General features: G+C 42.3%; 2 protein-coding genes across 9 annotated transcripts in view; one reads left to right on the forward strand and one right to left on the reverse strand.

The window, feature by feature from the left end:
- Nucleotides 1-4,009: 4,009 nt before the first annotated feature.
- On the reverse strand, nt 4,010-9,874 carry pomk (protein O-mannose kinase). Its single transcript, XM_034546939.1, has 4 exons — nt 8,910-9,874; nt 8,741-8,796; nt 6,455-6,736; nt 4,010-4,838 (listed from the first exon to the last, which is right to left on the reverse strand). Exons 3-4 carry the CDS (start codon nt 6,722-6,724, stop codon nt 4,068-4,070), a joined length of 1,041 nt encoding a protein of 346 aa, XP_034402830.1. The 5' UTR covers nt 6,725-6,736; nt 8,741-8,796; nt 8,910-9,874; the 3' UTR covers nt 4,010-4,067.
- Nucleotides 9,159-27,798, forward strand: part of pam (peptidylglycine alpha-amidating monooxygenase) — a 51,966-nt gene continuing 33,326 nt past the window's right edge. For 5 of the 8 annotated variants that reach the window (XR_004610624.1, XR_004610626.1, XR_004610625.1 and 2 more), the window contains exons 1-11: nt 9,159-9,352; nt 14,394-14,515; nt 15,683-15,803; nt 17,048-17,105; nt 17,515-17,602; nt 18,281-18,372; nt 19,496-19,579; nt 19,911-19,959; nt 20,107-20,174; nt 22,377-22,457; nt 22,539-22,615. Coding sequence is in view for 5 of the 8 variants with exons in the window: in XM_034546936.1 (XP_034402827.1) it covers nt 14,409-14,515; nt 15,683-15,803; nt 17,048-17,105; nt 17,515-17,602; nt 18,281-18,372; nt 19,496-19,579; nt 19,911-19,959; nt 20,107-20,174; nt 22,377-22,457; nt 22,539-22,615 (825 nt within the window). In the remaining 3 variants the exon portion in view is untranslated. Of the gene's footprint in view, nt 9,353-10,027; nt 10,189-14,393; nt 14,516-15,682; nt 15,804-17,047; nt 17,106-17,514; nt 17,603-17,635; nt 18,148-18,280; nt 18,373-19,495; nt 19,580-19,910; nt 19,960-20,106; nt 20,175-22,376; nt 22,458-22,538; nt 22,616-27,798 lie in introns of those variants that run through there. The other 3 variants (XM_034546934.1, XM_034546935.1, XM_034546938.1) reach the window with 3 other exon arrangements.

Here is a 27,798-nt window from a genome sequence, read left to right on the forward strand (position 1 = left end):
AAGGAGACGTGGGAGGAGCAACCCTGTCCCCATCGTACCATGATTGAACACGTGGGGGCGATGCGGGACCGGATGGCAGCTGTGTTCCCCATCGTGAAGGAACACATGGAGAAGGCTCAGAGGGATGAAAGGGCAGCCTATAACCGAGCAGCACAACCCAGGGAATTCAACCCAGGAGACAGAGTCCTAGTTCTTGTCCCCACTGTGGAATGTAAGTTCTTGGCTACTTGGCAGGGGCCCTTTGAAGTAATTGAAAAGGTTGGGGAAGTCAATTACAAAGTACGACAACCAGGGAAGAGGAAGGGTGAGCAAATCTACCATATTAACCTCCTAAAGAAATGGCATGATCGAGAGGTGTTGCTCAATTGCCTTCCCCCCCCAGAGAGTCGAGAGAACCCGCCCGGGACGAGGTGCAGTTGGGCCCGGACCTCTCTCCTCACCAGCGGCAGCAGGCAAAGGAGCTTGTAGAAGGAAATCAGGAGGTATTTTCATCCCTCCCAGGCTGCACCCACCTGGTGGAACATGAAGTACGCACCCAGCCGGGAAAAACGGTGAACCAAAAGCCATATCGGGTGCCGGAGGCCCGCAAGAAGCTGATTAACGAGGAGGTAAGGAAGATGCTGGCGTTAAACGTGATTGAGGAATCCAAGAGTGCCTGGTCAAGCCCCATCGTCCTGGCTGACAAACCTGATGGAACAGCCCGGTTCTGTAATGATTTCAGAAAAGTAAATGACATTTCTGAATTTGATGCATATCCCATGCCTCGTGTCGATGAGCTAATTGAAAGCCTGGGCCAGGCACGTTTCCTAACCACCCTGGATCTCACCAAAGGTTATTGGCAGGTTCCATTGTCTCCAGGGTCGAAGGAGAAGACAGCCTTTGCCACCCCGGGAGGCCTCTGGCAGTACCGGATGATGCCTTTTGGCCTGTTTGGAGCCCCCGCCACCTTCCAGCGCCTGATGGACCAAGTACTGAAACCCCATCGAGAATATGCAGCGGCCTATCTGGATGATGTGGTAATTCAGAGCCCAGACTGGGAGAGCCACCTACCACGGGTTCAGAAGGTCCTCGACTCCCTCCGACAGGCAGGCTTGACCGCAAACCCCAAAAAGTGTAGGCTGGCGTTTGGGGAGACCAACTACTTGGGGTACACCATCGGGCGGGGCCTTGTGAAACCCCAGGAGGCGAAACTCGCTGCCATCCAAGACTGGCCAAAGCCGTTGACCAAAAAACAGGTGAGATCCTTCTTGGACCTGGCCAATTATTACAGACGTTTTTATCCCGGATTTCTCTGTGATAGCGGCCCCTCTCACCGAACTGACGACCAAGAAACATTCCCGTATGGTGACATGGTGCCCGGCGGCAGAAGAGGCCTTTACCGACCTGAAGAGGGCCTTGTGTTCGAAACCAGTCCTGATGGCCCCCGACTTCAGCAAGGAGTTTGTGGTCCAGGCAGATGCTTCTGAGGTGGGCCTGGGTGCTGTCTTAGCCCAGATGAAGGAAGGTGAGGAACACCCCGTTCTGTATTTGAGCCGGAAGTTGCTGCCAAGGGAGAAGAACTATGCCACAGTGGAGAGAGTGCCTAGCGTTGAAATGGGCCCTGGAAACCCTCAAATATTACCTGCTTGGAAGGAGGTTCACTCTGGTGACAGATCATTCACCTTTGCAATGGATGGCAAAAAATAAGGAAACAAACAGCAGGGTAACTAGGTGGTTTTTAAGCCTCCAGCCGTTTAACTTCTCTGTCATTCACAGGCCAGGGCGACGCCATGGCAACGCAGATGCCCTGTCCCGCCGTGATGCCTTCTGGTGCTCATTCACCCTGCCGAGGACGTCAGGCCCGGGGAGAGGGATATGTGGCATCACAAGGGGACAGGTAGTGGATGGGCGCTACAGAGTGGCCACCAGTGCAAAAACTACATCTCCCAGCCTGCCTCACCGCTCACCCAGCTGCAGCTGCTTAAGGCACCTGATTGAGGCAGGGCTGGGAGACTTAAGAGAGAGCACCTGGGAAGGAGAAAGGACACAAGCGGAAGGTGAACCCACAAGCACCTGGAAGAGGACGACAAGGAAGAGGACCTCGTAGCCTGGAGTCACCAGTGTTGAGTTTTGTTTGGTTAATTAACCACTTTCTCCTCCGGGATGTTATGTGTTGTCTAACTGGACCCTTTTTTGATACTTTGTTGTTTTTGGACGTTACCTTGCTGGTGGGATGGGAAATAAATCTTACTTTTTGTTAAATACCCTCCGACGTGCCTGTGTCCAGCTCTCTTTTTGCACTGCCCCAGGCTAGCCTGTCCTAGCGACAGCCCGTGACACTACAATATGTGTGTATATATATATATATATATATATATATATACTACACTACCGTTTGGGGTCACTTAGAAATGTCCTTATTTTTCAAAGAAAAGCACTGTTTTTTTCAATGAAGATAACATTCACAGAAATACACTCTATACATTGTTAACATGGTAAATGACTATTCTAGGTGGAAATGTCTGGTTTTTAATGACAGAGGCCCATTTCCAGCAACTATCACTCCCGTGTTCTAATGGTACATTGTGTTCTTAGAAGACTAATGGATGATTTGAAAACCAAACCATTGTGCAATGATGTTAGCACAGCTGAAAACAGTTATGCTAGTGAGAGAAGCTATAAAACGGGCCTTCCTTTTGAGCTAGTTGAGTATCAGGAGCATCACATGAGTGGGTTTGTTTATACTCTCAAAATGGCTAGAAAGAGAATGTTCATATGAAACTCACCAGTCTATTCTTGTTCTTAGAAATGAAGGCTATTCCATGCGAGAAATTGTCAAGAAACTGAAAGTTTCCTACAACGTTGTGTACTACTCCCTTCAGAGAACAGCACAAACGGGCTATAACCAGAGTAGAAAGAGGCCGGTGCACAACTCAGCAAGAAGACAAGTATATTAGAGTCTCTAGTTTGAGAAAGACGCCTCACAGGTCCTCAACTGGCAGCTTCTTTAAATGGTACCCGCAAAACGCCGTTTCAATGTCTACAGTGAAGAGGCGACTCTGGGATGCTGGCCTTCTAGGCAGAGTGGCAAAGAAAAAGCCATACAGTATCTGAGACTGGCCAATACAAAGAAAAGATTGAAATGGGCAAAAGAACACCGACATTGGACAGAGGAAGATTGGAAAAAAGTGTTATGGACAGACGAATCAAAGTGTGAGGTGTTTGGATCACACAGAAGAACATTTGTGAGATGCAGAACAGGTGAAAAGATGCTGGAAGAGTGCCTGGTGCCATCTGTCAAGCATGGTGGAGGTATGTGATGGTCTGGGGCTGCTTTGGTGCTGGTAAAGTGGGAGATTTGTACAAGGTAAAAGGGATTTTAAATAAGGAAGGCTACCACTCCATTTTGCAACGCCATGCCATACCCTGTGGACAGCGTTCGATTGGAGCCAATTCCCTCCTACAACAGGACAATGACCCAAAGCACACCTCCAAATTATTAAAGAACTATTTAGGGAAGAAGCAGGCAGCTGCTATGCTGTCTGTAATGGAGTGGCCAGCGGAGCCACCAGATCTCAACCCCATTGAGCTGTTGTGGGAGCAGCTTGCTCGTATCGTACGCAAGAAGTGCCCATCAAGCCAATCCAACTTGTGGGAGGGGCTTCAGGAAGCGTGGGGTGACATTTCTACAGATTACCTCAACAAATTAACAGCTAGAATGTCAAAGGTCTGCAATGCTGTAATTGCTGCAAATGGAGCATTCTATGACAAAAGCAAAGTTTGAAGAACAAAATTAATTTCCATGGAAAGTGTGAGTTTTCATGGAAAACACGAAATTGTCTGGGTGACCACAAACTTCTGAACTGTAGTGTATTTGTTTTTTTATCAGGGCACGGCTACCTTATCTAGAGATGCTGCCAAATGGAGTGCAGCTTAGTCACCAGCAGAGCATTAACCCTGCCTTGATCTGTATATACACAGTTGGTTCCAAACCCAGTAGCATTTAATAAACTGCGCAACATTGTAAAACTGCGGCTTAAACTTTTATTGCACATGTATGGCCTTTGTGAGCGAGTCAGTTATGTATTCTACAGCATGTCTCTCAAGCCAGCATTGTCCCGCACCATGCTGCTGTAGACTGATTTGTACACCTTCAAAACATCCAGTGCTGAAGGGCGGAGCTTGGGGTCCTCCTTCTTACACTCCTCATGAATCTGAAAAAGATGGAAGTGGACTACATCCCCTCCAGGTACCCTTCCCATCAGGAACCACGTCACGTCGGGGATCTTCCAGATGTCTGTCCTCTCGTCATACTGCGGCATGAGATGGTCTGAAAATGGCTTCCCGTTGGTTTTGAAAGGCCACAGCTGCTCCGGGGCAATGAAGTCCCCGGTGAGCTCCCGGTGACCACATTTCACCAGCAAGCCTCTGGACGGATCCACCTCCGGCAGCGCATCCAGGTCATTCACCACCAGGTGGAAGTTACTGGTCAGCAGGAACTGGGAGAGCGTTTTCTCCAGGCTGCTGGAGTCACACATAACCCGCCGCCCAGCTGGGCTGTTATGAAGATAATGAAGGATGGAGACATAATCGATAGCCAGCATCAGCCGCATCTGCCATTTGTTGTGTTGCTGATGCTGCTCTTGTGCAAGAACAGCATCCAAGTTAAGTAAGGGGCCAAGCGGGTGGTGCTCCGTGACCTGGGTGTGGTCTTCGAGGCAAAACCCCACCAACTGCACCACCTGGGGACCCTGCAGGGCCTGTAACATAGACAATCCATGGAGGAAATCCTCTCGGTAATCCAGAGAGGCGAGTTGGGACAAAGCCACCTTCTGACCCCTCCACTCTGACAGATAAACCTGGGGGACAAAAGTGGATGATGAGGTCAGTGAGATAATTATTTGCATTATAATAATTGCATAAATTATAAGCCATTCCTTTGTCATTGCTTTTCAAGCAGCTACACTCAAAGTATGGGTGTTGAATGTGGAAGCCCACAATTTGTCCCAAATGTGGTCACTAAATCAGTAGAAATCTTTCCCAGATGTAAACTGGACGTTAGGACTGGGTGACCCCAACATGACGGCACATTGCTGAAGCTTTGCCACCTCACTAGCAACACACCCCTCCCCTCACACTACATCGATTCCATCAATCAGTTTATCAATATTATTCGGAAAGTACTATTTATGAGATTGGTTTATATGTGTGTGTTATTATACAACACCAGCATCACTACCTGCAGTGTTTAAACGCATTGAAAGATTCTTATCTATTTGTGATTATTGTCTTCCCACTAAATCAGTATCAGTTGAATGCTACAACAACATGATCCCAACTGGTAGCTTTCAATATCTGGACATTGGCTCCAATCTTCCAGAGTTCTTCCACCTTAACTTCAACCCCATCAAAGATCACTTAAACTGCTGGACTAATCAAATGTCCATTCTACCCAGAATCGACTATTTATTCTCAATGTCCCGTCCAGCCAAAACCCAAAAGGTTCAATACACTAGAAAAACTAACTACCAAGAATTAAACTGGCAACACCACAGGTTTGATTGGCCCAATATGACTTTCTATGCCTTTTGGCCTTCGACCATGTTTCAGGACATTGAAATGGAGCTATGAATGTAAATGATGTCAATGTTTTGATGTCCATTTTAAAAAGCCATCTGCAGTGCTTTGACGTCTGATCTTTGCAAACTGTTTTAAGAAATCTTATGTATAACATTTTCTGCAGAGTTAATGGTTTTATCAAACAAAGTTTAGTACTACATGCTACCAGTCCCAGCTGTGGAGACATTGGTACAGCTGGCTTTTTATAATTGTATTGGTAGGTGCTTTTGGATGTATTTTATTCTATTTAATGTTTTGTACTATCTGGACCTTGAGTCTGAAATAAAATTTGATTGATCTTTTTTTTTTTTTATAAACTGCAAGCGAATGTGGTAAGAAAAGACTGATAATCAATTAAACAATATGGACCTAAAGGATATAATCAATCATCTAAATGATCATTTATTGGAATCTGAATGATCAAATGCAACCCATTGCCCTGAAAGAGCAACAGAGACAATCAGACATTTTGAATCATCCTGTAAATAGATTTATCTCCTTCATGTTACTGGCCTTGACTCTGCAGTAAAGTGTGTAATTAATAATATAATAAGAATTGTGTCAGACATGACTCCATTAGGCTTAGCAAACATGATATTATGTTAAACACATTGTCATATAGCTTATTATTATTGCAATACAAGTTGGGTGGAGCACTGAATTGCTGTTGACAGATTGCTGATGTAGCTGCTTTTTAAAATGACTAATGCCAGTTAATAAGTGTTAATAAGTTAAGTGTGCACAAAATTAAACTGGTTTATGCTCGTACACCGGATCGGACCGGTTTATTGCATTTACTCTGTATTTCAGTTCACACAATAAATCATATAAAATATACAGTATAAAAGGCCTCTACCTTCTTAACAGCTCCCTGGCCAATCAGCTTCAGCTTGCGCACTTCAGCATGTATCTGTGAACACGGGAGCCAGGGGGTGCAGTTCTTCATGGTCACCATTTTAAAATGACGAGGCCCGCAGCCGACATGGGAGAACAGCAGCTGCTCATCGGTCTGGTACAAAGACTCCAGGTACAGGTAGAGCAAGGCGTTGCTGAGGAGCAGAGCAGCAAGGCACACCCCCACCGCAGGAAAGCCATGGGACATTGAACTGCTTCTGCTGCGACCCATGGTGCCCTCCCTCTGCAACAGAAAACAAAGGTGGGAGAGGATAACACAAGTATTCAATTCAGTTTATTTTGTATAGCCCAATATCACAAATTACAAATTCTCCTTAGAGGGCTTTACAATCTGTACACATACGACATCCCTGTCCCAGGACCTCACATCGGATCAGGAAAAAAAAACAAGTGCTACGTCTCTTTCACAGAGCCCATTTATGACCACACCTACCAATGAAGCTGGGAGTGGTCAGAACTATGTTCTGTTGTACCTGTAACCACATGAGATGTTAAATAACACAAACACATGTTCAGGGGGTGTCCAAGGTACCATGTGGCATATTCAAAAAACAATTGTTAGTATTGCCCAGGTGGCCGTTAAGTGACCCTTCTGTTTGGTTCTCAGGTACAGCAATGATGTTCAACCCGGTGCATGTTTAATCATCCAAATGTTGTCAGAAACCAAAACATCCTAATAAATATAGTCAACACCATTACTAACAGTTAAATCAGTATGTAGTGGAATGGAGTTATTCACCCCCCATATCATAGTTCAGTTAGGATAACTCACTCGTTTTTGAAAAATATTTAGGGACATTAGAAAAAAACCTAGATATAAATTGCATTAGTCTACCATGACATGTATTTTTTTCTAAATTTTCTTTGCATTTTTTTAACTTTTTTTCTTCTTGGGGTGATGTAGATAAATAGAGATGAGACATGTGCTGTTCAGGGTCATATTGACCCGCTCACTCAAAATCAAGCCAAATGAGTCATACGGATTTGTATTGAAAGTTAACTTTATTTATGTGTATTTATAGTGTTGTAGTGTCATTTCTAGAATTACTTTCTGTATTTAAGTTTGGAATGACCAGCTCAAAAGCTGACTTGATGTCTGACACAAGTCACTTCAATCCTGGTGGGGCCTGGCACTGGCTTTAGAATATTTATAATTATAATCTGAATTGACCTCAAGATGGTCTTCATCTTCAGACACACCCTCCTCTTTTTCACTGTTGTGATCAAGGATGTGTTCCAGAGCCTCCAGGACTGTCATCCTTTGTTTCTGTTGCTCATGTTGTCCTCCAGTACGCTGCTACGTTGAATGTATCTGCAGAGTGTACTGTTGGTAGAACTCCTAAGCAACCTGTGTGTATGTTTCTGTGTGGGTGGAGAAAAGATTCCCGTTAAAATAGTGTCAGTATTTCTCGCAGGAGGTGGGGTAGTGAGAAAGAGTGTGAGTGCGTGTGAGATCGGGACAAAATATGGTGTGTGTGAGAGAAAGGGGGTGAAATGTGGTGGGAGGGAGTAAGAAATACTTTGTCTCACATTTTCAAAGAAAGAAATAGTCTAAACTTGACCCCTCATAGCCTCCACTTTCACTGCCGGGTCAAATGGACCCGAACATTATCTCTCTAATATAAACCTGCGGGGGGGGGGTGTTGTTATAAATTATATATATATATATATATAGCATTATTTTTTTACATTGATTAAATTAATTAAGACAATCAGAAGAAGTTTCATAAAGAAAAAGTACTAATATTTTTAAATTAAATGGTTTAATCTATATGGCAAGTAGAGCCTTCATGTTTTGTGGAGTAACACAGTACTCATTGGCTAATGAATGTAATTTTCTAGGTCTTTTCATTTTTTAATGTCCTAATATCCAAGGTGGTATGCTATTGATATTAGGTAACTATGCATGTTCACACAATGGAAGTGACATTTGTCATTGAAATATAAGTTTACATGTGGTAATTATTGCTTTGTTGTTAAGTTATCATTCATAAAATGTATATTTTTTTCACAAATTTATTTAGTTAAATGCATCTTTGTATTTATGTTTTTCATGTCTTAATTAATTTATCTATTAGTCAGTATTGACTGACTAACGTTCACCGGAACTTCAATGCTCTTATTTTGAAGTCAGTTCGTACACGTAAAACAACGAGCGAAGTGCACATCCATATGCACCACAGAGCTACCATGAATGGCTGGAGGTGTATTTAAAGAGAATACATACTGATGTCGGCGCATGCGTAGTGTGACTGTTGAGGATTAGATGCGTCTGACCAGGAACTGCAAAGACAGGCATAGCAAGCTTACGTCCAGCCAACAACAACAACAACAACAACACAGAGAAACGATAACACAAGATATTCAACATTATGCAGAGTATTTTACTGACGTACCGACGTGAGTTCACATGCTGTTCCGGTTCAGCAGACACAAAAACAACTCGTCCACTGCTCGTTCAGCTGCAACACGCTTTCTAGGCTGTTATTCCACGAGCAACCGGATTAAGAAAGAAGCTCTTCCGGTCACATTTTCAGAATAATAGCACTGTATTTAAGGAATTTATAATGTGTCATTCTCCATTCGTGGGAAGTTGGGAACATATACATTCATATAATGGCTCAGTCCCACACCTCTAAGTTCATATCGAAGCAATCGACACAGACCCAGTCGTCCATAGTCTCATCTATGCAGCGAAGTGAACGCGTGTAGTTTCTGTGAGATTTACCTTCGTAGAGATGAAGCTTTTATTCTGAAAAGAGGAAGTGTTGTTGTCACTATTAAGACAAGTTATCTCTTCCACGTCGGCGGCTGAAAGACTTGGAGCGGCAGCGAACAGGTACCATTTTATCTCCACCGGTAGTGTGTACATGTCCCGTCGAGCCGAGCTGGACGCTAACGGAACACTTCGAACATCTTCCAAGACATTAATTACAGCCCGGATTCGATGGACATGTCAAAACACACACGCACGAGATGACGTTGCTAACGTTAGCTCACGTACGATGCGTTCATTAGCTAACGTTATGAACCCCAGCACCGTCCCGCTGTTCATAACGTGGCCGGTGAGCGTGCGCTGTGTCCGGGCTCACCGAGCCGCGTCCCCCGGAGCTCTGCGCTGCTCGAAGCGGCTGTGTGCGTGTTGTTTCACGGAAGTTTAGGCGTGACATCTAAACGCTGCATGTCCGCGAGTTGATGTGTTTGCGTGATGAAAAACAAAAACAATCATGGGGAACATATTTAAATTGATACGATTCAATACGTTGTGAATTTAGGTCTATTTTTATTACCACCTAATTCTAATTTATTACAGTATTAGCAAACGCGACATCTTTGCTATAATTAGAAATGTCCAGTTCTTACTTCGAAAATAAAGACAACAACCGTGTGCTGTAATGCTGCATTAATGATGCGTATCAATAAGGTTGTAGGTGGCTGTAGAAGTACATAAACATGGACATTGTTATTCTTAAATGTGGTCCTTCAGTGGGATGAGCCTTGTTTCCATAGTTTCCTCTAGCTCCTCAGTGGGCTGTGATGTCACACAGCACTACCCTTTCACACTCCTCTCCTGTTATTGCCACCTTACTGTGAGCAGCGATGAGTCACTAAGCAAGCTGAACATCGAAGGGATTTGTCCTTTATTGCCACACAACAGCATCCTCTGGGCTAAAGGTAAATGTGACATGAGCAAAGATACAAGTCTGGTCAGTAGATTCAGGAGATATGAAAAACACCATTTGTTTACTGTAGGAAGAGATTTGGTCGTACTATTTATTCTGTGGTTGCTATCGATTTAACATCTCTGGGTGTATTAAATCTTTCATAACTTTTATAAATCAATGCATATGACTGACATAGGTTTGATATAGGGTTATTATATCAAATTATTAGGAATAATAGGGCTATTAGCCAGTTAATATGCTGGATGAGAGAAAAGCAGATACTCCCTTGTGGTTGTTTTATCCACACACAGTTAATCAATGTTGCATCCAGATAATTACTATATAACGATGTATATCACAATCCAAGACTACTTTTTCTGTGATAGAGAATGTTACTGTGTTATTACAGGAGGAGAGACACGTACACACACAGACAGGGAGTTAACCATAATGATAATGCATGGTTATATGGGAGCAGCAAAGCAGCTTTAATGCTGATTGTTGTTGCCCATTTGTGAAGGAAAATGTGGAATTATTTGATAATGAATGAGTGCCATTCAGTCAAGTACAGTTATTGGAGTGTGAATGGGTAATGCCTATACTATCCTTTAGCGTTGCAATGTGTGTTACATGTGTCATATGTAGCCTCTGTTACAGTTGGGTGGGGGTTGTAGAAGAAGAAAAGACATCTTAGTTCAGTGTCTTATAGTGTGTATTCCTTCTTGTTCCTAACAGTAACTTCTGCGGACAGCAACTATTTCCCATGAATTAACAAACCTGTGTGAATGAAAGCTTCAGGTGTAGTGTGAAGAGAGCCCAGACCTGTAAGAGGTCACACATTAATGCATCAGTCACCTTTTCTCTGTAAAACCGGCCTGTGAAGCCTGTGCAGAGACCCAACTCACCCCCAATAAGACCAATGAATACACATCTTGGGTGGTGACAGTTTCACAGTCCTTTGTCCTTTCTGAGAAGCTGAGCCCAACCCACACCTTTTGTTTAACGGTTATTTCCTGTAAATCTGTAAATGATCCTTACCAGAGGGAATTCTACATCTTTGTTGTAAACTTCTGAATCAAACTCATCTGAACTGGACCTAAATCTAGCGAGATCCTATTGTGTTGTTTTGTTACCTTGAGGTGGGATGGGTCCTGAAACCCGCTAACATTATTTAAGTAGTATTGATAAGCGGCAGGTTAAAAGTATTTTTTATTGGCACTCCCACTACACACATACAAACACACGTAACGTCAGCAAACAAAGCAGAGCGGTGTAGACGCGGAAGTAAAGCAGCTGAAGTCAAGATCGCTCCTTACTATGAGTACAAGAAAACACGGCAACAGTTTACATGTAAACAACAACAATACCTATTTCAAGCTGCTCTACGCTTACACAAGCACAGCACACTAGCATTGCAGATAAGAGATAATAGCAGATTTCTAGAATTATAGTTCTGAAATATCAGAGAGAGGTAGGCAGAAAGGAGCACAGTATGCATTTGAGACATACATTCTAAAATATAAGTTGTCGGTGTAGTATTTTGAGTTTGTTATTGTGAACATCCAGATGCTCAGGAATGTTGAAATCAGAAGAACACTGCACTTCAAAATATTACTATCATTCTTGTTTTTTATTTTGTGCCCTGTGTGTTCAATTAAGTACACAATTCAATTTGATTCACTATGGATTAGATTAGGGATATTTCAGTTACAATAACAATCATGCTTGGATATTAAGTAAAATTGATTTTGATGGGTGTGGTCTTCGAGGCAAAACCCCACCAACAGTCTGTTCATTCAAACTTCATACTTGTTGTTGTTGCACTTTCCTCTCTGCTTCTGTAAAACTGCACATTCAAAAGGATAATCTTACGTTATCTTTATTTAGCATAGACCTAGCTGAGCAAGGAAACGGGTGTGACCTAGTTGAGCAAGGAAACGGGTGTGACCTAGATGAGCAAGGAAACGGGTGTGACCTAGCTGAGCAAGGAAACAGATGTGACCTAGCTGAGCAAGGAAACGGGTGTGACCTAGCTGAGCAAGGAAACAGGTGTGACCTAGCTGAGCAAGGAAACAGATGTGACCTAGCTGAGCAAGGAAACGGGTGTGACTTAGCTGAGCAAGGAAACGGATGTGACCTAGCTGAGCAAGGAAACGGGTGTGACCTAGCTGAGCAAGGAAACGGATGTGACTTAGCTGACCAAGGAAACGGGTGTGACCTAGCTGAGCAAGGAAACGGATGTGACCTAGATGAGCAAGGAAACGTGTGTGACCTAGATGAGCAAGGAAACGTGTGTGACCTAGCTGAGCAAGGAAACGTGTGTGACCTAGATGAGCAAGGAAACGTGTGTGACCTAGATGAGCAAGGAAACGTGTGTGACCTAGCTGAGCAAGGAAACGTGTGTGACCTAGCTGAGCAAGGAAACGGATGTGACCTAGCTGAGCAAGGAAACGGATGTGACCTAGCTGAGCAAGGAAAAGGATGTGACCTAGCTGAGCAAGGAAACGGATGTGACCTAGCTGAGCAAGGAAACGGATGTGACCTAGCTGAGCAAGGAAACGGGTGTGACCTAGCTGAGCAAGGAAACGGATGTGACCTAGCTGAACAAGGAAACGGGTGTGACCTAGCTGAGCAAGGAAACGGGTGTGACCTAGCTGAGCAAGGAAACAGATGTGACCTAGCTGAGCAAGGAAACGGATGTGAGCAAGGAAACGGATGTGACCTAGATGAGCAAGGAAACGGGTGTGACCTAGCTGAGCAAGGAAACAGATGTGACCTAGCTGAGCAAGGAAACGGATGTGACCTAGCTGAGCAAGGAAACGGGTGTGACCTAGCTGAGCAAGGAAACAGGTGTGACCTAGCTGAGCAAGGAAACGGATGTGACCTAGCTGAGCAAGGAAACGGGTGTGACTTAGCTGAGCAAGGAAACGGATGTGACCTAGCTGAGCAAGGAAACGGGTGTGACCTAGCTGAGCAAGGAAACAGGTGTGACCTAGCTGAGCAAGGAAACAGATGTGACCTAGCTGAGCAAGGAAACGGGTGTGACCTAGCTGAGCAAGGAAACGGATGTGAGCAAGGAAACGGATGTGACCTAGATGAGCAAGGAAACGGGTGTGACCTAGCTGAGCAAGGAAATGGATGTGACCTAGCTGAGCAATGAAACGGATGTGACCTAGATGAGCAAGGAAACGGGTGTGACCTAGATGAGCAAGGAAACGGGTGTGACCTAGCTGAGCAAGGAAACGGATGTGACCTAGGTGAACAAGGAAACGGATGTGACCTAGCTGAGCAAGGAAACGGATGTGACCTAGCTGAGCAAGGAAACGGATGTGACCTAGATGAGCAAGGAAACGGGTGTGACCTAGCTGAGCAAGGAAATGGATGTGACCTAGCTGGGCAATGAAACGGATGTGACCTAGATGAGCAAGGAAACGGGTGTGACCTAGATGAGCAAGGAAACGGGTGTGACCTAGCTGAGCAAGGTAACGGGTGTGACCTAGCTGAGCAAGGAAACGGATGTGACCTAGCTGAACAAGGAAACGGATGTGACCTAGCTGAGCAAGGAAACGGATGTGACCTAGCTGAGCAAGGAAACGGATGTGACCTAGCTGAGCAAGGAAACAGATGTGACCTAGCTGAGCAAGGAAACGGATGTGACCTAGCTGACCAAGGAAACGGGTGTGACCTAGCTGAGCAAGGAAACGGATGTGACCTAGATGAGCAAGGAAACGTGTGTGACCTAGATGAGCAAGGAAACGTGTGTGACCTAGCTGAGCAAGGAAACGTGTGTGACCTAGCTGAGCAAGGAAAAGGATGTGACCTAGCTGAGCAAGGAAACGGATGTGACCTAGCTGAGCAAGGAAACGGGTGTGACCTAGCTGAGCAAGGAAACGGATGTGACCTAGCTGAACAAGGAAACGGATGTGACCTAGCTGAACAAGGAAACGGATGTGACCTAGCTGAGCAAGGAAACGGATGTGACCTAGCTGAGCAAGGAAACGGGTGTGACCTAGCTGAGCAAGGAAACGGATGTGACCTAGCTGAACAAGGAAACGGATGTGACCTAGCTGAACAAGGAAACGGATGTGACCTAGCTGAGCAAGGAAACCGATGTGACCTAGCTGAGCAAGGAAACGGGTGTGACCTAGCTGAGCAAGGAAACGGGTGTCACTGCCACTCTGCTGTGCACATAACCCAGCAAGTCTTTTCCCACAGGATACTGACGGCAGGATGCCCACAGGCATGATGGGAGTCCCTGTGTTCTGTGTGCTGGTGCTCGCATTCATCTGTAACAGCCACAGCCGGGAAATACAAGACCCTCTGGACAGGTTCGAAAGGTAAGAAAAACTCTTTTTGTTTCGATTGGACATGTAAAATATAGTTTGGGAAAGTTTAAGCTGTTATCATCTCTCGAGCAGGGGAGATCATATTATATATGTATATATACGTTCTTGTGTGAGTGTGTGTCCTTCTGTCTGTCCACAGCTAATCTATTACTACTAGACCCATCAGCAAAATATTGTTTTGTGCACATTAATGACTGTATGCAGTACCTGAGCATGCAGCATACTCCTGGTCATCCATACACTTTTGAAAAAGCTTTTTTATACCATCATTAGCTGTGTTTAAAAAATATATATATATGCAAATTAGACTTTACACAACATTTTTTTCTTGTTTATTACATGTTTGTATATATATATATATATATATATATATATATATATATATATGTATATATATATATATATGTATATATATATATATATATATATATATATGTATATATATATATATATATGTATATATATATGTATATATATATATATATATATATATATATATATATATATATATATATATATATATATATATATAGCTGCTGGGCCCTGCTGCAGCGCTCACGGCAGCTGGGAGTGTCATCACTTGCTGCGTTCACTTGTACTCAGACATCCGAATTAACTTACCGCAACTTTTCATATCTACGTTTATTTAATAAGATTGTCCAAAACTAAAGTCGCAGCTGGGTTTAGCCACCCTTTGGAATATTTACTTAACAGTAGGTACCTAGCTTAGCCTGACTAAGGTCCTAAACACACCAAGACGCGTTGCAACGGGTGCAGCCGCTTCAAAATGCCCCGTCGGGCAAAACGGATAATTTATTCAAGTATAACATTTTTCTCTAAACTCAAACTGAAAGATTTGGTGTAAAGTTTTGGAAGTTCAAACTTAGTTACAAGGCTGTAGGTATTGATACACATCAAATGCACAAGCTAATTCACAATAAAGGATACAACATAAAAAGACTATAAAACCCAGTGTACATATAAAGACCACATGAATGTAATGAATGCTCACGCCTCCCTCTTATCGTTCAATAAATATAGGACATGCGTAGTTTATACATTGTATTTCTGTGTGTATGGGCTGTTGAAGTGTAGGCATTATGGCTGTGGGCTCTCCTCTTTCTGTTTCCTGTTGTAAAGCATTTCATCCCCCTGAAGGTCTCAGAAGGACATCCTGTCAGACCCCAGCGACTGTGTGTCCAGGACCAAGCAGCAGGTCTTTACCAACTCTCACAACTTCTCTCTGGATATTCGAATGCCTGGCGTTGTCCCAACTGGGGTGAGTCTGTCCCCAATACTATTCTATTGCCCTTATGGCATTTGCAATAGGCATAACCAGCCTATTTGCTGCGTAGGCAAATCAGACAAATTTAAACTTACAACATGGACTTTAAATAAATCTTTTAATATGTCCTGTAATCTTTTTGTCTCTATATCCTGTGCTGTGCTTCAGCCAGCTGGTTGAAAGTGTTGCAGATTCATTACATTACATTTAGCTGACGCTTTTTATCCAAAGCGACTTACAATAAGTGCATTAAACCATGAGTCCAAATTCAGAAGAACAAGAATCAAGAAAGTACAATTTCTTCAATACTAATGTTCTAAGGATTGTTAAGTCAATTTACAATGAAATAGTATCTTTAATTTAATCTTGAATATGTTAATTACAAATCCCATTTTCCTTGTTAGTGCATATGTTTTTGCCAGAAATGAGAGATGTAGCATTTGTACAGAGGGCATGCTTCATCATGCAGTTCTGTCATGTGTTCGTCATCTCAAACTTAAACTCATCTTAAAAGGAAATCTACAAAATGATTACTAACATTATGATAGAAGGTAGGCCGATGTAGGTCAAATGGGCTCAATGGGAGTTCTTTCATGCGTGTAGAATAAAATATTGTTTGAACTATACATTTTATTCAAAGAATATTTTATTCCACACACATGACAACAACTCCATGAAAGAACTCTATAATTGGTGCACTGACATAACATGAAAAGTATAAATTGATGATGCAGAGAAGTAATTAGCTCACTCAAACACACTTACACCCGACCACAATGGGAACAAGCTCTTTATACAATATGATGCCTCCTGGTGAGGCTAGGCATATCTTATTTGATTATATATTTTATATTTCAAAGGCGCTTTTTAGATGCAACAAACCAAAGTAGAAGTCTATCTGATGGAGTGGGTAAGAGCACTGTGGCTGGAGAGGGAAACAAGCTCATTAGATTGACCCCTGTTGGGTTCATACGTCTCCACATAATATATAATAATAATAATAAAAATGAATAAACATTCACATTTCAATAGTCCCAGACTCCTAATCATAACAAACTCAAATCACAAACTCAACAGACACACACACTTTCTATTTCACAGTCTAATAATAACAGTCATCCATTACCAGAGCGGGGCATAAGTCATCAGGTCGGTTCTTGTTCATATGGCTCAGAAAGTGTTAAGTATCGTTATCTTTAATGATGAAGTTGATAACTCGTGTTTCTCTCATGTTTCAGGCGGACACTTACCTGTGCACAGCATTTCCTCTGCCAACTAGTCGAGACGCATATATCGGTGAGTCCATCTTTCAAATATTTTGACTTGACAGATAACATCAAACGAGTATTTAGGTCTACTTTATAAGTAAAGATCACAGCTAACTAATGTACTAGATGGTCCCTTTCTGGGAGATGTACAGTGTAAGAGCAGCAGCAGTAGTAGTTATAACATAGTAATAGCACCGAAACTTGTCATGGGGTATGAGTAATAACAGAAGTAATAGTTAATACAAATGTTTAAAGTCATTGACTTTCATGAAGCATGTTTTTGGGATGTATGTGATTCTTATTCCCTTCCTCCAGCCTGACTAAGCCTGTCTAAACGTCAGGCTGTTTGACACCGAAGGCCTTCAATATGTGTGGGAACAATAACTCCAACATTAAAGAACATTAAAGATTTTAACCACACTGCTGCTCTTCCTCAGTGGACTTCATACCTCGAGCCAGTATGGACACAGTTCATCACATGCTGCTGTTCGGCTGCCAGACTCCCGTGTCCACCAGCAGCTACTGGTAACTTCCCCTTTCAGCAGTAATAGTCCTAACCCTAACCCCAGCACTCCTGTGGCAGGCTTTTACAGCAGATGTTTATTGTGTTGGCGTGACAAACACCAACAGGAAGTATTACACCACATCTCAAAGCTGGTTGAAATAACATCCAGCATGACATGTAGTGCAACACTCAGAATCAACCCACTGTCATGTTCTCTGAAAACTAACACTGTAATGACTTTGTGAAACAGCGCCTGTTCCTCTTTTTGTCAGTAGATGATTTGTATAAAATGTCTCACATGAATACACTCATGAAATGGACAGTTTCCCTACGCACTGGCTTTTCGTCCCACTCGTCGGGCCCTCGTGGGCTGGGCTTTGCCCTTTGTTGGCTCTGTGTCACTGCAGTGTGAACAGAAAGGTTGACGCAATGGAGGGGTGTGAGCTCACTGCTGCCAGTTGTTTAGCTAGAGAAAGATGCCACGATTAATGAGCGGCACTTCTCACTCAACAAATGACTGACATGAAGTGGAGCTTACTGACAAACTGAGTCACATTCATCTGAAGTAAGTCAAGTGGCCCTTGAACCATGATTGTTTGTTATGGACACGCCTGCAGGTCTTCTTTGTGGTGCTCTCTGTGATTCACATTGTTTTCCCATCTGGTCATTGATTGTATTGATTGGTTGTTTCTCTCAAGGGACTGTGGCAGTGTACAAGGCACGTGTGAGGATGAGGCCTCCATTATGTATGCCTGGGCTCGGAATGCACCACCCACTAGATTACCCAGAGGTACGTCTCAAAGGCGGAGCTGCAGTCAGCCCGAGAACATCTCGGTTGACTGCAGCTCTACCGACTCTTCAACCAATCGGTTGCTCAAAGGGGAATTACATTGTTTTTTGCCAGAGTGACTAAATAGCACTCCAGCTGGTAGCCTAAATTAATTATAAAGTTATTTGAAATAATATTATACTGAAATGATATCAACACCTAAAGTCGTGCACCATATTCATATGATTCCTGAAGATAGAACGAGCCACCAAAGATGTCCCTGGGGTTATATTCTAAACAACAATTGGACTATTCTTTGAGACCAAACAGATTGATACATATGCAGATTCTCATATGTTCAAAGCCTGTCAAGAAGTGTCAGTGATATGAGAGCCAACCTGCACTGCTCAACATGCAAAGATCTGCATATTAATCCACAGACCGCCAACTTGATGTATTGTAGTTGCACCAATCAGGACAGAAGTCTGAGGGACACTGAGGGGCGCTGCTCCCTCCCTCAGCAGAGAGCAGCAACAGCTGGTCCAGAGGGCAGCTGGTCCAGAGGGCTGCTCCCAACAGCTGGTCCAGAGGGCAGCTGGTCCAGAGGGCGCTCTTTACAACACAAGTGTGAACGTTACGCTGTTCTTTATTGTTGAATAGCAGCCAAACAAGTAACCCTTTATTAAAGACATGACCTCTATCTCTTTATTGGCATGGACGTTGCAACAACAATATTGCCAAAGCACCTAGACATAGCAACACAAAAAATATACAATTCATATTAATAATAATAACAACAATATAATAATCTCTCTCTCTCTACACAAAACGTTTCTTTGTTTGACAAATACCCAGATACTGATATTGAATGATTTGTCTGTCTAGCTCTAGTTTTGAAATATCTGTCTCTGAGATCTCCCCCTCCCCCCTATAGGAGTATGTATATGTATATGGAGTTGAAGAAGTTTGCCTCTTTAGCCTTCCAGTTTTCGTCTGTTTTCTGTAGTAGAATATATAATATATGAAAATACTCGAGGTGAAAAAAGATCCTGAATCATTAGCTATTGGTTTCTATCTTTCTATCTTTTCCCCTTGGTTGTTGTCATCTCCATGTTTCCATTCTTCTTTCTTGTGGTCTTATTAGATGTTGGTTTTAAAGTTGGAAGAAATTCTGGGATGTCCCACCTGGTGCTGCAGATCCATTATGGAGATGTCAGTGCCTTCAAAGGTGAGTCATAATGGAAGTTGAAGGGCAAAAGCAGCACCTTTTTATATGGATGTGTCATCAGTGTTAACGGTACATCTAATCTTTTCATCATCACACAACATATTCTATCTTATGACCAAAATACCTCAACAACTAATAAACCTTTTGCTTTGTGTTTAGAGCAAAATAGCAAATGTCTGCTATCACGCTAAATTAAGCCTTACTTTGTCAACTGTGGTTAAAATGATAATTTGATGAACAAAAACAAGTTTAATTGGAAATAGAAATAAGTTTAATTTGAAATTGAAATCCATGATGAAAACCATTTCATTATATTTCTTTTGTTCTCCAGACCATCATAGAGATTGCTCAGGAGTTACCTTAAGAATGACATCCAAACTGTAAGTATTGACTTAACAGCATGAACTTTTCTGTTGTGCTGATATACAAAGAAGATTGACATGTTGTGCTTGTATGAATATGACGTAAATATAGACTTTAAAAGAAAGGACACGTCCTCTGACTGAATCTTTGTGCCCTCCTCAAAGGCAGCCATTCATTGCTGGCATATACCTGCTTATGTCTGTGGACACGGTTATCCTTCCAGGAAAAAGAGGTATGTTTGGTGTATTCTTTACGAGATTTAAATGTGCATTACCCCAAGCATGAGCATTTAGGCTTCTTAGGGTTTTAGGAAACACTTCTGTGAGGGCATGAGGACACAAATGCCTGAGCAACCAGGCAACAACTCCAATAACTTCCAGTACAATTGTATGGAAGTTATTATTATTATTCCATTACTCCTGTTACCTGCCATTGTTATCAACTAAACAAATTCAAATGGTTTCATGCAGGTAGTTACATCTGGGTACAATTCCATCCGTACACTAATACTACTATTCTGTGATCATGATTATAACGAGGCAACATTTAAATCTCTTTTTAATATTCCTCTTTACATAACAGACCATAATAATTTGATTAGGCAGAGGAAATTATGAAATTGAAAATGCCATGTGGTCCACAGAATTCCTAACAATGTCCTCTATATTCCAAATGATTCAGCTCTGACCAAGCTGCCTTACTTGACACTTTGGGAGTGAGAACAGGTTAAAAGATACTGACTTGACTGGACCATGTCGATGTGTCCTTGGGCCTTGGTACCTTTCATGGTAGCTCCTCCCATCAGTGTGTGAATGTTAGTTAGTCCTGATGGACAGGTGGTACCTTGCATGGTAGCTCCTCCCATCAGTGTGTGAATGTTAGTTAGTCCTGATGGACAGGTGGTACCTTGCATGGTAGCTCCTCCCATCAGTGTGTGAATGTTAGTTAGTCCTGATGGACAGGTGGTACCTTGCATGGTAGCTCCTCCCATCAGTGTGTGAATGTTAGTTAGTCCTGATGGACAGGTGGTACCTTGCATGGTAGCTCCTCCCATCAGTGTGTGAATGTTAGATAGTCCTGATGGACAGGTGCACCTTTCATGGTAGCTCCTCCCATCAGTGTGTGAATGTTAGATAGTCCTGATGGACAGGTGGTACCTTGCATGGTAGCTCCTCCCATCAGTGTGTGAATGTTAGTTAGTCCTGATGGACAGGTGGTACCTTGCATGGTAGCTCCTCCCATCAGTGTGTGAATGTTAGTTAGTCCTGATGGACAGGTGGTACCTTACATGGTAGCTCCTCCCATCAGTGTGTGAATGTTAGATAGTCCTGATGGACAGGTGGTACCTTACATGGTAGCTCCTCCCATCAGTGTGTGAATGTTAGATAGTCCTGATGGACAGGTGGTACCTTGCATGGTAGCTCCTCCCATCAGTGTGTGAATGTTAGTTAGTCCTGATGGACAGGTGGTACCTTTCATGGTAGCTCCTCCCATCAGTGTATGAATGTTAGTTAGTCCTGATGGACAGGTGGTACCTTTCATGGTAGCTCCTTAGTAGTGCTTATTTAGTAAATGTACTAAGTTACATCCCACTGCTGTTAACATACATTTAATCAGTGTTGTTCCAACTCAATAAATGTGATAGCGGTTGTGAGGTGGTCTGTTTCTATTCTAATACTTACATGACTGAAAATGATTATTAATTAATCTGGAAAGTAAACAACAGTTTGTGGTCCACACTTAATTAATTAATTAATTTTAAATGATGATTTTAAATGACATGTACTTGAATGTAGGTAAATAAAGTGCCAGGGAGCATAAAAAACATTAAATCTTGTTTATAAAAAATATAGAATAGTTGTAGATAGAACACACAATGTAAATTTCATGTAAAATGGATGTTATTCAGACAACACCGTCTTCCTGTAGCCACTAGGTGGCATTGTGAGTAAATATTGTAGTAATGACTCAAGTGTTGGTCAGATTTAACTACAGTCAGATTACAACATCTTTTGTTAATGAAAATCATGTCATATTGACACCTCGCCACACTAACGCTGTTAAGGAAACTTTTCATTGCTTCGGTCTTTTTAGTTTATACTGACAATTCTAATTTTAATCATTTGATTTTCAATGTCCTCGGCTCTGACGTTGACTTTGATCAGGCCCTAATTATTAAAAATAATAATAGAAACTAACTCAATAGGGCCGGTCGTTTTTTAGACCCTAAAAGCTAAACAAAAAACTGGTACTGGTCATTTTTCCAGCCCTAATAGTCTTAACACCAATATGTGTATAACACACTTTCCTCCAAAATGTAAAATAGCCCACATTCACATGTTGTTGATGGAATGCATAATAATATGGCAGTGCCAGAAATGTACAGGGATCACAGAGTGGGCCTGACTTGAAATCCATTATTTTCTTTTTTTAGTTACCAATGCAGACATGGCCTGTGAATACACTTCATATCCCATCTACCCGTTTGCCTTCAGGACCCACACACACCGCCTTGGTGAGTCATACCAGAGAGCCCGTCTGTTTCAGTCATCTTCTTCCGTTTCCGCGATAACCTGGATGAGTGTTTGTTTTACAGGTAAAGTGGTCAGTGGCTACAGGATCCGAGACGGGAAATGGAACCTGATTGGGAGACAGTCCCCTCAGCTACCACAGGTACGTTATTTCATCCGCGAGGGGTTAAAGGTGCATGCTTCTGAGTGTCCCTGGTTTGTCGGTGTCATACCGGTTTCCTGTCTGCTTCCTAACTATCAATAAAGGGGAAACATCTATTTCAACCACAGTATTGAGAGTAGTTCTCTTGGGTTTTAGCAGCACTGACAACCCACAACACAATCATTGTAGTTATTTATGTAAAATAGAAGAAAGAAGAAGACTTGCAGAGCCTATAGCTACAGTGTAGACGGCTGTACTGCTTAAGATGGAAGTGTATCTGTTCGGTCTGACAGGAAGGAAATGAAAGAAATCACAGCTGGAAAGCTTCCTGTATCCACACGCTGTTAGATGGAGGTCAGGATTCTGATGAAAATACAGTGCTATTTAATAGGATATCTTTCATACTAGCTTGACTCCAAGGTAAAATGCAGTTAGTATTTTATTCTTAAATGCAGTAGCACAAGAATAAATCAGTAAATAGTTGCAATATCTTGTCATTTAGTCCATTGTCTTTACTCAGTATCTCGCAACAGTCTGGAGTACCCTTGAACCAGAGGATCGGCGGTTTAACCCCCTGCTCCGCTAGACCATGTCGATGTGTCCTTGGGCAAGACACTTGGGGGTGAATGATGTCATGTAATGTTAAAGAGTTTTGAGGAAGAATAGAAAAGATCTAAGTACAGTCCATTTACTTTCTGTCCCAGCCTAAACAAACAATATCCCAAATTAAAGTTCTATTTTTTATTTCATTATCCATAATAAATATCCATGGATGGATAAGAAGTATATATATTTTATACACAATTTGCTATAAACTCTACAAGTTAACTCGCATCACTTCATTGTGTTGCTCCCTGCACTTATATATTATATATGAATAAGAAATCACCATAGGTCTTTTTCCCAGGCGGCAAGCTCCGGTTCTGAAAAGTGAAGCCAATGTGGAAGATAACTTGCATTCCCTCGACTGGCCATCAGGGGGCGTCTCCTGGTTGTATTGAAGTTCACAAGACTCTACTTCTCACTTAATTTAGTATCTCAAGTCTTACATGATGTTAATTTAGTAAATGATGGTCCCATTGAGAGTAAAATAGTCAATAGAGCAGGGTATGCTTTAGGACAGTCTACCTTATGATTGACATGTCGCGAACCCTTCCAGAGCGGTATACGGCGTCTGTCACTCGTCCAAAACCAGAAACGGAGGATGATCCCTCTATCAGGATGGACAGAAGTACAATAGATCACGTGTACACAATGACCAACACAACAGAGTTGCAACACATTCAATGCATATGACAGAAATGAGTTAGCCGGCCCTAACTACACGCGCTATCAAAGAGGAAAGTCTTAAGCCATTCAACCTTTTAAGACTAGAAACTACAAGTAGCCCTGCATTCATTGCAGCTCCCTAGTGAGGTGATATGGTACTATGAACTCTCTAGTGGGGTAACATGGTACTATGCGCTCTCTAGTGGGCTAATATGGTACTATGCGCTCTCTAGTGGGCTAATATGGTACTATGCGCTCTCTAGTGGGGTAATATGGTACTATGAGCTCTCTAGTGGGGTAATATGGTACTATGAACTCTCTAGTGGGCTAATATGGTACTATGCGCTCTCTAGTGGGCTAATATGGTACTATGAGCTCTCAAGTGGGGTAATATGGTACTATGAATTCTCTAGTGGGGTAATATAGTACTATGAGCTCTCTAGTGGGCTAATATGGTACTATGCGCTCTCTAGTGGGGTAATATAGTACTATGAGCTCTCTAGTGGGCTAATATGGTACTATGAGCTCTCTAGTGGGGTAATATGGTACTATGAACTCTCTAGTGGGGTAATATGGTACTATGCGCTCTCTAGTGGGGTAATATAGTACTATGCGCTCTCTAGTGGGCTAATATGGTACTATGCGCTCTCTAGTGGGGTAATATGGTACTATGAGCTCTCTAGTGGGGTAATATGGTACTATGCGCTCTCTAGTGGGCTAATATGGTACTATGAACTCTCTAGTGGGGTAATATAGTACTATGAGCTCTCTAGTGGGCTAATATGGTACTAAGCGCTCTCTAGTGGGCTAATATGGTACTATGCGCTCTCTAGTGGGGTAATATAGTACTATGAGCTCTCTAGTGGGCTAATATGGTACTATGAGCTCTCTAGTGGGGTAATATGGTACTATGAACTCTCTAGTGGGGTAATATGGTACTATGCGCTCTCTAGTGGGGTAATATAGTACTATGAGCTCTCTAGTGGGCTAATATGGTACTATGAGCTCTCTAGTGGGGTAATATGGTACTATGAACTCTCTAGTGGGCTAATATGGTACTATGAGCTCTCTAGTGGGGTAATATGGTACTATAAACTCTAGTGGGGTAACATGGTACTATGCGCTCTCTAGTGGGCTAATATGGTACTATGAGCTCTCTAGTGGGGTGATATGGTACTATGAGCTCTCTAGTGGGCTAATATGGTACTATGAGCTCTCTAGTGGGGTAATATGGTACTATGAGCTCTCTAGTGGGCTAATATGGTACTATGTGCTCTCTATTGGGGTAATATGGTTCTATAAGCACTCTATGAGCTCTCTTGTGGGGTAATATAGTACAATAACCTCTTTGTTTTATGTGAGAGTTAACTCCGAGATTCTTTACAGTGGTGCTGGATGTTAGGGCAATGCCATCTACAGAAACAGGAAGTTGCAGATCATCCAGGTCTTGAAGACATGCTTGAAGTTTAGGGAGCTGGTTGGTTTCACGTGGCTTGATCGATAGTTAAAATGTAGTATCATTTGCATAAATGAAATGAATGTTGAATAGTGATGACTGAGACCGAAATTATGTGCGTATGATGAATTAATGATATATTCACAGTTATGAGAAAATGAGGAGAGTTTCCCTGGTCCTCACTCTCTTGAGTATGTGTATTCTCAGTCACTACTTATCCCAAAGTTCCTTTACTTGTATTGCCTAGTTCTTTGGAGCTTTACACATTACAATGTTAAAACACACTAGCAACACAAAGCAAGATGCTACTACATTTAAATAGGTGGCTAATATCGCTAGAAGGGACGTCATGATACCAGAAATGTAGTAGTCGATATCAATACCATTGAAATCTTCCATACCCAATTTGATACCAACAACAACAAAATGATATTGCTGTGAAAACAAGTCATTCAAACAACTATATTCATTCAGGTTTTCTCGCAAGAAAAACTACATTTTACAAGATCACCTTAGCTAGAACACATCATGCCAACATTCTAATTTACCTTTGCCTCAAAGACATTTTTACTCATTAAAGTTTGAATGCATCATAATGAAACTAATCAATAATCACTAGTTTTCAGAATCTTGGCATGGAATTGGTACCAATTTGTACTTTAAGTAATGCATCCGAGCTCAACCAATAATTCAGAGATTCAATTCAATTCAATTCAGTTTATTTTGTATAGCCCAATATCACAAATTACAAATTTGCCTCAGAGGGCTTTACAATCTGTACACATACGACATCCCTGTCCCAGGACCTCACATCGAATCAGGAAAAACTCCCCAAAAATAACCTTTCACAGGGAAAAAAGGGAAGAAACCTTCAGGAGAGCAACAGAGGAGGATCCCTCTCCCCGGATGGACAGATGAATAGATGTCATGTGTACAGAATGAACAGCATTTACAAAGTTACATAAACACATTACATGAATATGACAATGTATGAATGGAACTCCAATCCATGAAACAGAAGGAGGTAGAGAGGAGGGGGCGGGGCATCAGCAGGGCCAAGGTGGGAGGCCGGCTCACCAGGCATCAGACACCTCCAGGTCCAATGGACCCTATGAGACGTGAAGTCACAACGACTCCGGGGAGGAAGCAGAGTTAATAAGGTGCAATGGAGAGATGTAAATGTATCCATAAGGAGAGAGAGAAGAGGAGAGAGGTGCTCAGTGTATCCTAAAACATCCCCCAGCAGCCTATAAGCCTATAGCAGCATATCAAGGGGCTCGACCAGGGCAAACCTGATTCAGCCCTAACTATAAGCACTATCAAACAGGAAAGTCTTAAGTCTATTCTTGAATGAGGTGACTGTGTCTGCCTCCCGGACTGAAAGTGGAAGCTGGTTCCATAAAAGAGGAGCTTGATAACTGAAGGCTCTTGCTCCCATCCTACTTTTTAGGACTCTAGGAACCACAAGTAGCCCCGCATTTAGTGAGCGCAGCTCTCTAGTGGGGCAATATGGTACTACAAGCTCCTTAAAATATGATGGTGCATCACCAATCAAGGCTTTGTAGGTGAGGAGAAGAATTTTAAATGTGATTCTTGATTTTACAGGGAGCTAGTGCAGCGCAGCTAATACAGGAGTAATGTGATCTCTTTTCTTAGTTTTTGTAAGTACACGAGCTGCAGCATTCTGGATCAACTGGAGGGATTTAAGAGACTTATTAGGGCAGCCTGATAATAAGGAGTTGCAGTAATCTAGTCTGGAAGTAACAAACGCGTGAACCAGCTTTTCTGCATCTTTTTGAGACAAGATGTGCCTGATTTTTGAAATGTTACGTAGATGAAAAAATGCAATCCTTGAGATTTGCTTAACGTGGGAGTTAAAGGACAAGTCTCGGTCAAAGATAACGCCTAGATTCTTTACAGTGGTGTTGGATGCGAGGGAAATGCCATCTACAGAAACCACATCACCAGATAATTGATCTCTGAGGTGTTCAGGGCCCAGTAAAATAACTTCAGTTTTGTCTGAGTTTAACATCAGGAAGTTGCAGGTCATCCATGTTTTTATGTCTTTAAGACATTCTTGAATTTTAGCGAGCTGGTTGGTCTCCTCTGGTTTGATCGATAGATATAATTGAGTATCGTCTGCATAGCAATGAAAGTTTATGCAGTGTTTCCTGATAATATTGCCCAAAGGAAGCATATATAAGGTAAATAAAATTGGTCCAAGCACAGAACCTTGTGGAACTCCGTGATTAACATTGGTGGTCATTGAGGCTTCATCGTTTACAAATACAAATTGAGATCGATCTGATAAATAGGATTTAAACCAACTTAGTGCGGTACCTGAAATGCCAATCGACTGATCCAGTCTCTGTAATAGGATGTCATGATCAATGGTGTCGAACGCAGCACTAAGGTCTAATAATACCAGTACGGAGATGAGTCCTTTATCTGATGCAAT

The sequence above is a fragment of the Cyclopterus lumpus genome, chromosome 12 (assembly GCF_009769545.1).
Source record: "Cyclopterus lumpus isolate fCycLum1 chromosome 12, fCycLum1.pri, whole genome shotgun sequence".
Lineage (NCBI taxonomy): Eukaryota > Metazoa > Chordata > Actinopteri > Perciformes > Cyclopteridae > Cyclopterus > Cyclopterus lumpus.

Excerpts from the sequence above, each read along its gene's own strand:
- pomk (XM_034546939.1), bottom strand. The coding sequence starts at position 6,724 with ATGGGTCGCAGCAGAAGCAGTTCAATGTCCCATGGCTTTCCTGCGGTG. Across the intron at positions 4,839-6,454 it reads GCCAGGGAGCTGTTAAGAAG|GTTTATCTGTCAGAGTGGAG; the intron begins GTAGAGGCCTTT and ends TTTGTCCCCCAG.